This window comes from Erithacus rubecula, assembly GCF_903797595.1.
Source record: "Erithacus rubecula genome assembly, chromosome: 1".
Classification (NCBI taxonomy): Eukaryota; Metazoa; Chordata; class Aves; order Passeriformes; family Muscicapidae; genus Erithacus; species Erithacus rubecula.
In genome coordinates, this window is record NC_136658.1 from 69,394,585 (window position 1) to 69,407,932 (window position 13,348).

Sequence of the window (13,348 nt, forward strand, 5' to 3'; positions counted from 1 at the left end):
GCGGTACCTGCGGGGCGCGGGCGGGGCGGGGCCGGCCCGGGCAAGGAGCGGCGCTGCCCCGGGCACGGCGCGGCCCCGGCCCGGCCCGGCCCGGCGGGATGCGGCGCGGCGGGAACGGCAGCGAGGGCGAGCCCGAGTGGCCGTGGCCGTGGCCGCCCTGCGACGAGCGGCTGTGCCTGGCGCTGCCCATGTGGGTGCTCGTTCCCATCACCGCCGTCTGCCTCGGGCTCTTCGTGCTCGGCGTGGCGGGCAATGTCCTCACGGTGCTGGTCATCCGCAGCTACCGCGACATGAAGACCACCACCAACCTCTACCTGGGCAGCATGGCCGTCTCGGACCTGCTCATCCTCATGGGGCTGCCCTTCGACCTCTACCGCCTCTGGCGCTCCCGGCCCTGGATCTTCGGGCAGCTGCTGTGCCGCCTGTCGCACTACCTCAGCGAGGGCTGCACCTACTGCACCATCCTCCACATCACCGCCCTCACCGTGGAGCGCTACCTCGCCATCTGCTTCCCCCTCAAGGCCAAGGTGGTGGTCACCAAGCGCCGGGTGAAAGCCACCATCGGCGTCCTTTGGGCATTTGCCTTGCTCTCCGCCAGCCCCTTCTTCTTCCTGGTCGGCGTGGAGCAGCCCGAGAACCAGACTGACTTCAGCCGCGAGTGCAAGCCCACCCCGCAGGCGCTGCAGTCCGGCCTGCTGGCCACCATGTTCTGGGTCACCACCTGCTACTTCGTGCTGCCCGTCACCTGCCTCAGCGTCCTCTACGGCTTCATCGGCCGCGAGCTGTGGCGGAGCAACTCCCGCCTGCGGGGCCCCAGCTCGCTCCTCCGGGAGAAGGGGCACCGCCAGACGATCCGCATCCTGGGTGAGTCCCGCTACCGTCCCCTCGGGCTATGGCTGGGGCAAGCACCGGGGCTGGGGGGCCACGGCAGGGCTGGAGCACCCGCAGCTCCCGCGCAGGATAGGGAATATCGCAGGGGGACATCCCGGCCGCGCTGCCGAGCCCATCAGTACTCCCGGCAGCTTCCACGGCAGGGATTTCACTCCCTCCCAACTGAGGCTTCACCCGCCTGCCATTGCACGTCCAGCAACACGACTGCCTTCCGTAGAAATACCCGTTTTCTCAATTTTACCAGGCAGAACCGAGTACAAGGTAGCCTGCAACTTCAGGCTTCTTTCCAACAAAAAAAAAAACTGTGGTAAAATCACCAGTCTGTTCCAGCGGGCAGCAACACCTCCGCATAGAAAATTGCTGCTTCTGAAAAGTAAGTTCTTAGTGGTCATTTGTAGCTCTCCAAGGAGTAAATCCACTGGTTGCCCAAGGAGGCTGAAAAACAGCAACTTAGCCCCTACAAGCAGTTCGGAGACAAATCCCGTAATACCAAATTACTTCCTACAGATGCAGGATGCTGATAATTTTTAGTTCATTTTCTTAGTCATACATTCAGTAACTCAGCATCAGGCTCTGAAAAGTTAGAGATCTGAATCTGCTCTGGGGCTTTAATGTTTGAAAGTAGTGACCAATCTGAAGGGAAAGAAAAAAGAAATCCAACTATTGACTAAGGAATATAAAACAAAATGCCCAATTTATTATTTTTGCCTACCTTTAGTGTAGTTTTTACAAGTAACATGAGGAGATTTCTTTTACTGAGAGTGTAATCAGCTGCATGGAAATAGTGTAGCACAGAGGGAATAAACTAATAAGCCTGAGAGCATTTTGCCGACTTATTTGAAGACGGTGCTTACACTGAAGCAGGCATGAAGTTTTCTGATAGAAACACCCATATGCATGATTTTAGAACCCACTGAATGAGACTAGTGCCCCCTTATCTCAAAGATCCAGCAGCAGTGTGTGTGGTGTTTTTCAGATGCAAACTTTCTTTGGCTGCATCCCTCTTGTTTAAGCTCTGAGAAACACGGAGGATGCTCTACACATGATTGTTTGTTTTACTTATGTGCATTTATAAATAAAAATAATTAAAAGTATGAATACAGTAATAGACTTATGTAATTGCTCCTCATCTGCTCTTGCTGTGTTGCCATTGCAAGAGGATTTGTATTTGTTCTCCTTGTGTTAAAATTCAACATAGGACTAGGCAAACAGCTGAAGTGACTCAGGCTAGAGATCCATCTAGGCTAGTAGCTGTCTTAAGCAGTAACAGTGTGGGGATGCATGAAAAAGCTTTAGTGAAAGAAAATCATAGCCCGACTACACTGTAAAATCTTTATGCTAGGTACCATCCTGTCACAATAGAGCGAATTCTGTGGGAGCTTGGGTAGCTGAGGTGCAGCCTGGGTCTTTTTCGGTGATGCATGCGAAGTTAAACAACTCTGCTGCAAATAGAGCTGCTGTGGAGCTTCCACAAAAACTCCTCATTCTGACTTCTGTTTTCTTATCTCGTATGTGGTGTTACAAACATAGACAGGGGGGATTTCTGTAGTGCCTGATATAATTGTACAGATGCTACTCCACTGTTGTTCACATTTTTGTCAGCAAACCTCGTGTCACAGTTTAGCTTAAAATTTTACCAGTTACTTTTTACTTCAGACTAACAGCGAGGCTTGATGCTATTCCCATTTTCATGATTTTCCAACAATTTAATGCTATTATTTCTATGTATCATTTGTATCAGTTAGAAGAACCTGCAAAATCAGCCATGTAAAATTTAGTTTACTGGACGGTTGAAAAGTTAACTCACTCCTTAACTGCTGCATGTGTTATTTTGTCTTATAGCTGTGGTGGTTCTGGCCTTTGTAATTTGCTGGTTGCCTTTCCACATTGGCAGGATCATATTTATAAACACCCGGGACATAAGGACGATGCTGTTCTCCCAGTACTTTAATATATTCGCCCTGCAGCTTTTCTACCTGAGCGCATCCATCAACCCTGTGCTCTACAACCTCGTCTCGAAGAAGTACAGGGCAGCAGCCTGCAAGCTGCTGCTGCCACGCCGAGCTGCAGAAAGGGCTTTCACGGTGACAAAAGATGCTGGGGGCTACACAGAGACCAGCGCCAGCACAAGGAACGAGTACACCACCAGCTTCTGAGACTGCACCCCGCACTCCTCCAGGCATCCTTCCCTAAGGAAGGGAACTTCCTTCTCATGGCAGAGTCCCAAAAGGATGGACATTTGTTAGGGAATGTGGTATTTCAGACCAGTCTGTGTTTTGGGATACCTGCATTTTTGGTAACAGAGCAAGCAGGCACCGTGAAGTAAGGAGAATGATGTGCAACTTGTGAAACATGAGAAGTCAATAGGAAAAGCTGGAGTAAATTGCCAGTAAAACCACGGGTTTACTTTATTACATATTGTTCATTGCACGTGTTCTGTGCCATTTCTAGTATTTTCTGAAAATAGTAACACCAAGATCTGCAAAGGAGCACTTCTTGGGAGCTGTAATGGGTAAAACTCCAGACAGCCTTCGCCATTTTAAAGCACTTTCCTTATAAACAAGATTTTACAAAACACAGTCTCACAAGGAGATGGATGCAAAAAAAATCACCCACCAACCTGAATGGCCCTTGAAAAAGAGGTGTGTGCTTTTAGTACCTGATCTTATAATCATGAAGGGGACTTTTCTGGGCAGTTTCACTAAATTCCCTTAGGAAAGCTTCTGCTGCACACAACAGTCTCTGGGCTTAGTCCTTTTGGCCTGACCCACAGGATCAAATAAGGTCTTTTATTTATATGTTAGCAACCAATCCTCTGTTGTAGAACTTGAGATAACCCAGATCACTTCCTTAGGATAGATGAGCAGTGTTTGGTAAATGGTAGTGGTGTGTCTTCACTGCATCACATTGTGCATTGTGTGTGCAAATAATAAACCAAGTTAATTCAGCTTATCACAAACAAGACCCATCACTGAATGTGCTGGACTATGTCTAGGACTTCATGCTGCATAACACTGCACTGCAAGTCAAAACCAAATTCATTAATCCTGCTCTGAAAGATTTTAATTGGAAACTTCAACTGTACAATTTAGGAAGGAGGCTGGTTGTGAGGAAAAGCTAGAAGCAGCTGTGCAGTGTTTTCTCTGGAGGATCATTGGCTCTGTGCATTTTACATATTACTTTATTGGCTCTAGTGGTGTAAATCTGGACCAAAATGGATGATGTGTGTCTGTGGTTACAGGAGCATCACTGATGGTATGTCCATGCTTGCCATTGGTTCTCTGTTAACTTCTCCTCCTTTCAGGCAGTTGTAGAGAGTGATACTGTCCCCTCTGAGCCCCCTTTTATATAGGCTGAACACCTCCATGTCCCTCAGCCACTCCTGAGTTGTGCTGCAGACCCTTCACCAGCTCCACTGCCCTTCTTTGGACACACTCCAGCACCTCAATGTCCTTCTTGAAGTGAATGGCCCAGAACCAAAGACTGGGATTTGAGATGCAGCTTCACCAGTGCTGAGCACAGGGGCACAATCCCTGCCCTGGCCACATTGCTGTTGATACAGGCCAGGATGCCACTGGCCTTCTTGGCCACCTGGGCACACTGCCTCATGTCCAGCTGTGTCAACCAGCACCCCCAGGTCATTTTCTGCAGGGCCATTTTGCAGCCTGTAGTGCTGCCTGGGGCTGTTGTGGCCCAAGTGCAGGACCCAGCATCTGGCCTTATCGAGCCTCATACAACTGTCCTCAGCCCATAATCCAGCCTGCCCAGATCAATTCAACAGCTAGCTCAGAGATCTCAGAGCAGCAGAGTTGAACCCAAGTCCTCTCCAAGTTTTGAAAATATGACCAGTTCTCCATTAAAGAATCTGTAACTCTGAGTCACTGAATAAAATCTAAAAAATTCTAAAGACAGAAAAAAAATCTTTTATCTCACTGCATACACAAAGTTTTCTTTTTCTGTCAGCTTCATATTGGTGGAAAGCAGTTGTCTGCAAGGCCTGGGTTAGGTTGCATTTGCAGGAGGGTGTCATTAGGATGTTTAGTTATCATAAAAGAACAGCTGTTACTTTTGGGGAGCTCGGATAAGTTGTTATGAACAGTAATCTTTGTAAATTTATTAAGACCAAGGAGGGAAAAAAAGCTTTATCACTTTGATATGTGACTTTGCAGCTGCTTCTGCATGCCTGCAGTCTCCTGATAATGGCTTTTCCTTTATCAATTTCTGCTAAGTTGCACTGAAAGTGAAACACTTGCTCATCAGAAATTTCCCCAAAAGCAATTGCATAGGTACCAAAAGCACAAGGTGAGTGGAGGAAGGAGGGAAATGCCCTGGTGGGATGCTGCTCTGAACCCCCTTACCAAGGTGCACTCCCTGCCACAGGCAGCCTTGTCCCTGCTCTGCTCTGTGTCTGCAGGGTGTCCAAGGTGGGTCCCTCTCCCCTGGGACTCCAGTTCACTGCTCCCAGGCTGCTCATGGAGTGACTGTTCCTGCAGGGAGCTCCAGGCTTAGGCTGCTCCTGCCCAGCCTCAGACACTGCAGCTGCAGGCTTCTGCTCCCCCTGGCAGACTCCATGGAAATGGCCTGTTTTTCTGGGAAAGTAATTTGTATCCCTGTTTAAAGGTATCCCCCTTGCATGCTTAGTAGAGTAACACAGGCAACAAAATCCCACCTGTGAGATTGCAGTGCCTTCTTGTTAATGCTCTCTCCCCACCAGAACAAAGGCTTAGGAAATAGATTAATTTTGGGGTGTTTACTCAGGATTAACCAGGCCTGGCACTGCTGCCTCTGGCATTCAGTACTGGATTGTGTAAGCAGGGATGTTGTAAATAAAATAGCACTTCCCAGGAACTCTGAGTCCAGATGCAGGCAGGCTATCTGTAAGTATTTCAGAAGCAGTTTCCATACCACAAAGACTAAAAAATACAAGAAAAAAATGGACTAGAAAGAAAGAGAAAGGGACAGGGGTGTAAAAGAAAAGCACAGAGACCAAGTGATAAAAAGGGAAGCATGGTGAGATTGTCTCTTTTTTAAAGCACAGATATAGTTATGTTGAAAATCACAGGGAAGAAAAGGAAGGAAGAGAAGGGAAGGAAGGGAAGAGAAGGGAAGAGAAGGGAAGGAAGGGAAGAGAAGGGAAGGAAGGGAAGGAAGGGAAGGAAGGGAAGGAAGGGAAGGAAGGGAGGAAGGGAGGAAGGGAAGAAGGAAGGGAGGAAGGGAGGAAGGGAGGAAGGGAGGAAGGGAGGAAGGGAGGAAGGGAGGAAGGGAGGAAGGAAGGAAGGGAGGAAGGGAGGAAGGGAGGAAGGGAGGAAGGGAGGAAGGGAGGAAGGGAGGAAAGGAAGGAAGGAAGGAGGAAGGAAGGAGAGGAAGGAAAGGAAGGAAGGAAAGGAAGGAAGGAAGGAAGGAAGGAAGAAGGAAGGAAGGAAGGACGGAAGGAAGGAAGGAAGGAAGAAGGAAGGAAGGAAGGAAGGAAGGAAGGAAAAGGAAGAGAGGAAGGAATGGAAAAGGAAGGAAGGAAGGAAGGAAGGAAGGAAGGAAGGAAGGAAGGAAGGAAGGAAGGAAGGAAGGAAGGAAGGAAGGAAGGAAGGAAGGAAGGAAGGAAGGAAGGAAGGAAGGAAGGAAGGAAGGAAGGGCTATTTTAGAGAGGCTTGGTGCACTTGGGTGAACAAAGAGCTCTCATGTTCAAAGCTGCTCTTGTACTTGCTGGAGTGATGCTGTCTCCAAGGGCCATGTGCAGCTGGCCTGGCAAACAGAGAGGTGCAGGGACATGTTTCCTCTCCACAGTCATTCCCTTAAAATTCCATTTGTCTCTGTGCTGCATCACTCCCACAGGAAATACAAAGCCTAAGGCCATGTCAGCAATCAAACAAAGGGATTATACAAAGTAAGTGGAAAAACAAAGACGTATCAAATGGCCCAAATTGTTCTGAATTAGCTAAACCAACAAACATGGTCTTGGCCTTGGTTCAGTTGAGTCTGATGGGAAAAAGCCCCAGCATCCCTGGGGTGCCACTCCCTATTTGATTTAGGAGCAGGCTTAACATTGTCAAAATAGGCCAAATCTATGATAAAATTAGTATCCAGAAGTATATTTCACAGCTTTAGGGAACTATTTATAAATTGGTTTACTGTTGCTATATACTCCTGGTCACCTGTGATGCTGCACTTGAGCTTTGGTGGGAACTTTCTGGAGCTCAGAAGAAAATTGAGGGAAAACAAGTGGGGAAAAGATTTCCATTTGAGTAGCTGGGGGGCAGACACAAAATTTGACCATTGTGTACTTGGTACCAGTAGATGTTGAAAGATTTTCCCATCAGGTAAAACACAGAATTTTCCACAGGCTCAAGTCCAGTTGTTGCATCGTTGTTTACTACTGAGGCAGACTTGGTGTTTCTCATGACAAGGCAGACGAGGGCTTGCAACATCTGGGTGAATATTAAGGGACCAAAGATCTCTGGTGCTTGCCCAGATGTCACTGATGGAGCCTCAAACTGAGCCTCAAAACCCTGGAAAGCAAAAGCAATGCTGTCTTCAGTGACCCCACTGTAGGACCCCTCTGGTGACCCAAAATATTAAGGCTGATGTCATCCAGTGCTTCCACGGGCCACACAAATCTCCAAGCATGCCACCAAGTCCTGAGGTTTCCAGAGCATTTAAGAAAACCAGCATTTAAGAAAATGGTAGTCCAGGTTTGGAAGTACCTAACAGAGAGGATGTTGGAATGTCCTCCTGCAGCAGCAGTAAGCAGCAACACTGCTTTGTTTTTGCTGGGGTTGCATGTGTCCAAGAGCTGATGTCCTGTCACCCTAGGTCCTATACATCATCTCAGTCTTCTTTCCAGAGGCTGGGAGCTTCCAGGCCCCCTGGCAGAAGAACTCCAAGGGTATATACCCAGAATGGGGGTGGCATGTGCCCTGGGAGAGGACAGTGGGGCTGACAGCTCTCTCCTGCCTTTCACTTGCCTCATCTTCCCCTCAGATCACCCCATTTGCATGCCACCCCTTTTCCTTCTATCTCCACTTTTGGACTTGGTCTTCTTTTTCCCACTGTGGAGCACAGATAATGCTGTCTGCTTTCCCTCCTTTTCCCTTTCCTTCTCCTAGCCAGAAATCACCAGATGGATTCATTTATTTCTCTTTCAGAAGTTGTTTGTGACAAATATCTCTGCCACAGGGCTCATCCAGGCTGCCAGGGATTGGTGGGGAGCCAGATGCTTCGACCACAGCCTGTCCCCATCAGCTATGAGCCTGTATGAGCTCATGTTAAAGTTGTTTAAAGTTTTAACAGTGTCTCTGCGTGAGCTGGTTTTAAAAAAAGATTAACCCTTAAGAAGGGCTGGGTCCATTTTTTTTCAAGATATGAAGGCCAAGTAAAGCTCTTGGACAGATTCCATTGCTCCCCATAGCCCCTCATGGGCACTGTCCTAGGGCCCACAGACAAAAAGGCAGGGCAGGAGAAGAAATTCAGAGTGTTTTCCCTCAACCCCAGCATGACCTCTGCATGGAGCCAGGGATGTATCCACAAGGTCTCCTTCAGTGTGGGCTGAAGTCAGACCTAAACCTCAGACTCCATCAAATACCACTGTCCTTAGCAAAGAGCCCAAATTCAGCACAGAGAAACAGCCTGAGATGCATCATCTGAAAATCACTAAAACCAGTATGAAGTGACAGAAATGCATGCCAGATGGGAGGATGTGTTTACCTGGAATGGAAGAACCACCACCATGTATTGGTGCAACACGAGGCACTCAAATCCCTGTGGAGGCTGATGCAGTTGCTGTATCAGAGGTGACAGCTACCCTGGCCAGAGTAAGAGAGAAAAGACAGCAAAAGGATGAAAGTAATAATTTTTCCCTTCCAAAACTTATTTAACATCATCTCGTGTGACAAGGAGCAGCATTTCACCAGAGCAAAAGCAAGTCAGCTCTGTGTCAGTGCTCTCAGAGACTCAGCTATGATGATGATCACAGAGCTCATGACAGTTCCATAAGACTTTTGTATCAGGAGTATCCAAGCACAGCAGGACTCTGCAAGTGGGTTCAATTACTATTTGGGCCATTCACTTAAGGATTAGACTGGAGAATCCTTGTGGGTGCCTTCCAACTTAGAATACTTTATGTCATTCTGTGTGATGTTTCTGCACTCTGAAGCTCTGCAGAGGTTGCAAAACAATGTCATCAAAGCTTGAAAGCAATAAAAATGACCTGGTGTCTGCTATAAATCAAGGGTACCAGCATTGCCCAGGTTGCAGCTAAACTGATTATAAAGGGAAGCACATGCCCAACGAATGTGTGGCTCCAGTGCAGCAATTTTCCCCATCTTAACAAGGAAATCAGTTCCCTAATTTGAATATAGGTCTGCTTTTTGTCTGTAGTGCCAAATACACCCCAAAGACAAGTTGTGTTTTGAACCTGTGGAAGCACAAGCTGTCCACAGCCACAGAAGAAGAAGAATGTGGAGAGAGGCTGTTTCCCCCTCTCCTGCAGCAGCTGAGCACAGCATAGGGAACATTCTCTTATTCCAGGGTTTCAATTCTGCCAAGTCAGGCAGCATTCCCAGCCTGGACTTTATTTGAGGCTTGTAGGCATTGCCTCTTTACAGACTTCAAGAGACTTGAAGAGTCTGCTGGACTGACCTGGATAAGCCGTATCTTGCCAGGGAATCATCTCATCCACTTGTCCACAGCATTCTGCTCTTCCAGAGCAAGCTGTAAGCTAAGGCAGCTGAGAAGAAGCTGCTCCCACAGAGTGGCAGGACAATTTTCCTGCCTCTGGGAAATTACCATGAAGATGCAGAAGGGACAGACACAGAACACAGAAATGTCTTCTACTTTCCATGCTGCCTGTTGTGAAGGGAGATCTCTACTTCAGAGCCTGGGGACAGGAAAGAAGCAGGGAAGTATAGACATGGCTGAAAATAGCCCTGGCAGAGACAAGCCAGAGACAAGCAAAGGAAAACATGGAAAAGCAGTAGGAATTGGTCCCATGGAATAGAACTCCCCTATCACACAGATGGGATCCACCCAGATCCATTTCTTCCCCATATATTCTTCCCGCCTTACGTATTTTCCCTTCACTAAGTGATTTATTTTCCCTTCACTAACTGATTTAGTCTTCAGAGTCCATTTTACAGCTGTTGGTGAGAAACAATAGCTTCTCACTTTCCTTTGGTTTCCTTTTTCTCAGACACCTCTTGTTTTGTGGAGTGTGTGTGAGGATCAATATGCCTCTGTGGAAATGTCAAATGTATTGCATTTTAGTCTGGGCTCTAGGAATACTGCCTTTATTTCTAAATACAGAAACAAAATTGATTTCTTGCCTCTTTGTCACTAAAATATGGGACAAGGCTGTCAAAGAAAACACATGCCAGTAAGAAAAAATTGACAGGTAATTTCTGTTACATAAAAGAAGAAATATCCAAATTAGATCATTTGATAGCAGACATCACTGCATTACAACTGATAGTCATCAAAAAAGACAGCCTTAGAAGAAACTGCCTCTGTGGGCTTGCAGACTGGAAGAGCAGACAGGTGCTGGTTTTGTGCTGGGCAGTCTTTGGGATATTTACACAACAGAGCCTTTAAAACCGAGCTTTATTGCAGAAGTGACAGGCAGCAAAATCCCACACCTGTGCTCAGGGAAGCTGGACCTAATGAGTTTGGGTCACAGACCTACAGGGCAGGTGTGGAGTGACCAGGACCCCACACTCATGCTGATGCCAGTGGAGCAAACTCAAAGTGGTCACTGAGCTACAAAGGACCCTGATAGTGCTTGGTGCCATTTGGGAGGAGCCCTAGTGCAGCCAAAGGATGTTCACTGACCACCCCACTAAACACCTCTGCTGTGCCCCAGTGGCTGCTGTTTACCAGAAGGTGTAAGCAGGAGAGGGTTTTAGTCCAAATATCTGTAGGTAACTGCAGAAGCAATCCCAGGCTGGCTGCACAGACCTGGCCCTGCTTGGAGGAAGGAACAAAGAGGCATCACTGGCTGCTTTCAGTGACCAGTGAGGAAAAAGCTGCTCACAAAACAATTATCAGTGGTGCCATGCACCACCAACATGGCAGGACACTGAACTCCCCCTCACAAAGCAGGAATAGGGCCTACATCTTCTACAGCAGGAGACGGGCAGAGAATTTGCAAAAACATTTTTTCTGCCTCCAAGACATAGAGTGGACAGATGCTGCCTTCACTGTTGTCAAACTGACTTTTACATGATTCCTAATCTTGCTGTTTTTCAAAGCAGTTAAAAAGGCAGCGAGAGCTAAAGACAGAGGCTCTTGGAGGGGCTCCTGCTCAGGGCAGGTTTCCCTGCTCAGCATCACAGTCCTCACAAATCACACTCCTGCCACCACACACTCCAACTGTTTCCATTTTCACTGCATGTACTTCAGCACGCTGCTTTATAAAGCAAGCACATCTGTTCCAAGGTCATTTATACAAGGGGTGTTAAGAGATAAAAAGAGCACCTCGTTGTACTTGCTTGGTACTAACAAATATCAGATATTTCCTACATGAACTGATGGGCCTAGCTGTTACAGATGCTTAACAGATAAAACTTTCTAAGAGGAGAGGGTTTGTTTTTAAATCCAGAAGGCAAGACAAAGGTCAAAGTAGAACTTCTAGAGATTAATAAAGATCCAAACCCCCAGGAACAAGCACTGTACTTCTTCTTACTAGTCTTTAAACACATTAAAAGCTTCACAGTTTATCATTATACTCCAACTACAATTTTGAGGTAGGTGTGAAGCCATCTGCCTTAAGAGAGATTATGATAGTGCAGGAAACCTGGATCCAGGATCTCAAAGACACAGAAAAATACTGCAAAGCAGGTAACTGCAATGCAAGAATAAGTTTTCTCAGCAAATCAACTCAAAAGAGATGGTGATGGGGAATGAGATTTTCAGTCCACTGATACCATGAAGATGAAGGTATAAAAATGTACTAACAGCAGTACAAGAAGCACCATAAAAGCCCAGCAAAACACCACAGTAAATTGTGAGCATTGTTGCTATACCTAATGGCTATTAAATTATTGCAAAGAATAAAAATCCTGAAAGTCAAGATGACCACACAGCTTCATAGCTGTGTGTCAGAAGGTACCTGCACAAATGGAAACATACCAGAAGTAGGAACACAGAAAGGCAGAGAGAGCTTTTGCTTTCTCCCATCTGCCAGATCAAAACACAACATAACAGCAATGAGAGCTTTCTGGGACACCTCAAATGCAACATATAAACAAACAGGTCTGCTAAGTAAAGAAAAAAAGGGGTGAGGGGAAAGGGGTGTTAAGCAATCAATCACTTGAATGAATTTGGTTTATAAGATACAGATGCAGGAACAAACTGCAGCTGTTGAGAGAAGCAGTAGGTTTTTTCAGCAGGTCTCTTTCTAGGAGGAAAGGCCCATCCAGAAATTCTTGCCAATCTGTAAATTATGAAAATTGAAGCTCAGAGGGCAACACGCTGCTTAACTGTAAAGACTGAATTGCCCTGAATTGTACATAAAAGAACAGCAAGACTAGGAACCACTTTTCCTCATTACTACTATCCTCTTCTCCACTGTAATCTTGCCAAAAGAAGCCCACTTAGTCCCTGGGCAGGAATGATTTCTGCAGTAGGGCTGGTGCCATTTTCCTTTCAACAAATTTTAGAGAATGACATGATTTCTCTTGGTTCTGGAGTGAATGATTACCCTCTTCATGTTCCACAGAGATGCTGTTGTCTGCTGCCCTCTAGCTTTTACCTACAGCTTTTGGTGGAAGGCAAACAGAGGCAGCAAATCCTTTAGTCCCATCCAATCAGTGGGAGCTTTCAAATTCAAGATCATAATTAGATTAAAAGCCTTTGTAGGATGGGACATTATCTATCTATCTATCTATCTATCTATCTATCTATCTATCTATCTATCTATCTATCTATCTATCTATCTATCTATCTGTCTGTCTGTCTGTCTGTCTGTCTGTCTGTCTGTCTATCTATCTATCTATCTATCTATCTATCTATCTATCTATCTATCTATCATGCTGCCTCCCCTCTAATGAAGACAACTCCAGCACAAAGAGGTGACTCCAAGTTACACAGCAGAGAGACTTCTTGCAACTCTTGGTTTGGTTTTGGGATGCTGGGAGAAAAACATACTGAAAGGTGTTATCTTTTTGCTTGGTGCAGTGTATTTTAACACAGAATTCAGTAATGGTCCAGTCACATTTGAGAGATTGGTAAGAGAAAATGCACAAATCATTTTTGTAGTCTTTCATAAAGAGGATGTCTAGAAGGGACTTTTCCCAAACAGAAGAAAAATTCATCTGAGATAATCATGCAATGCATGCATAGCAAATAAATTAATTTAAGGCCATACAGGAAACAAAAGGATCCTTCAAAAGAAACCATTTATAACCTAATTCATGCTCTTATCTAGTTTTCAGGTTTCAATTGACTTGATTTGAGACTCAAAAAAATCTGT

The 13,348-nt window shown here is 46.2% G+C and overlaps 1 protein-coding gene across 4 annotated transcripts; it reads left to right on the plus strand.

The window, feature by feature from the left end:
• The first annotated feature begins 31 nt into the window (after positions 1 to 31).
• On the plus strand, positions 32 to 4,986 carry MLNR (motilin receptor). Of its 4 annotated transcripts, none has more exons than XR_013776560.1 (2): positions 32 to 1,264; positions 2,786 to 2,836. XR_013776560.1 is itself a non-coding variant. In XM_079323853.1 (2 exons), exons 1-2 carry the CDS (start codon positions 99 to 101, stop codon positions 3,045 to 3,047), a joined length of 1,080 nt encoding a protein of 359 aa, XP_079179979.1. In that variant the 5' UTR covers positions 32 to 98; the 3' UTR covers positions 3,048 to 4,986. The 4 variants fall into 4 exon arrangements, 2 of the variants coding, with proteins under 2 accessions (XP_079179979.1, XP_079179978.1); XR_013776561.1 differs by having other exon boundaries at positions 2,734 to 2,834; XM_079323853.1 differs by having other exon boundaries at positions 32 to 864; positions 2,734 to 4,986.
• The last annotated feature ends 8,362 nt before the right edge of the window (positions 4,987 to 13,348 follow it).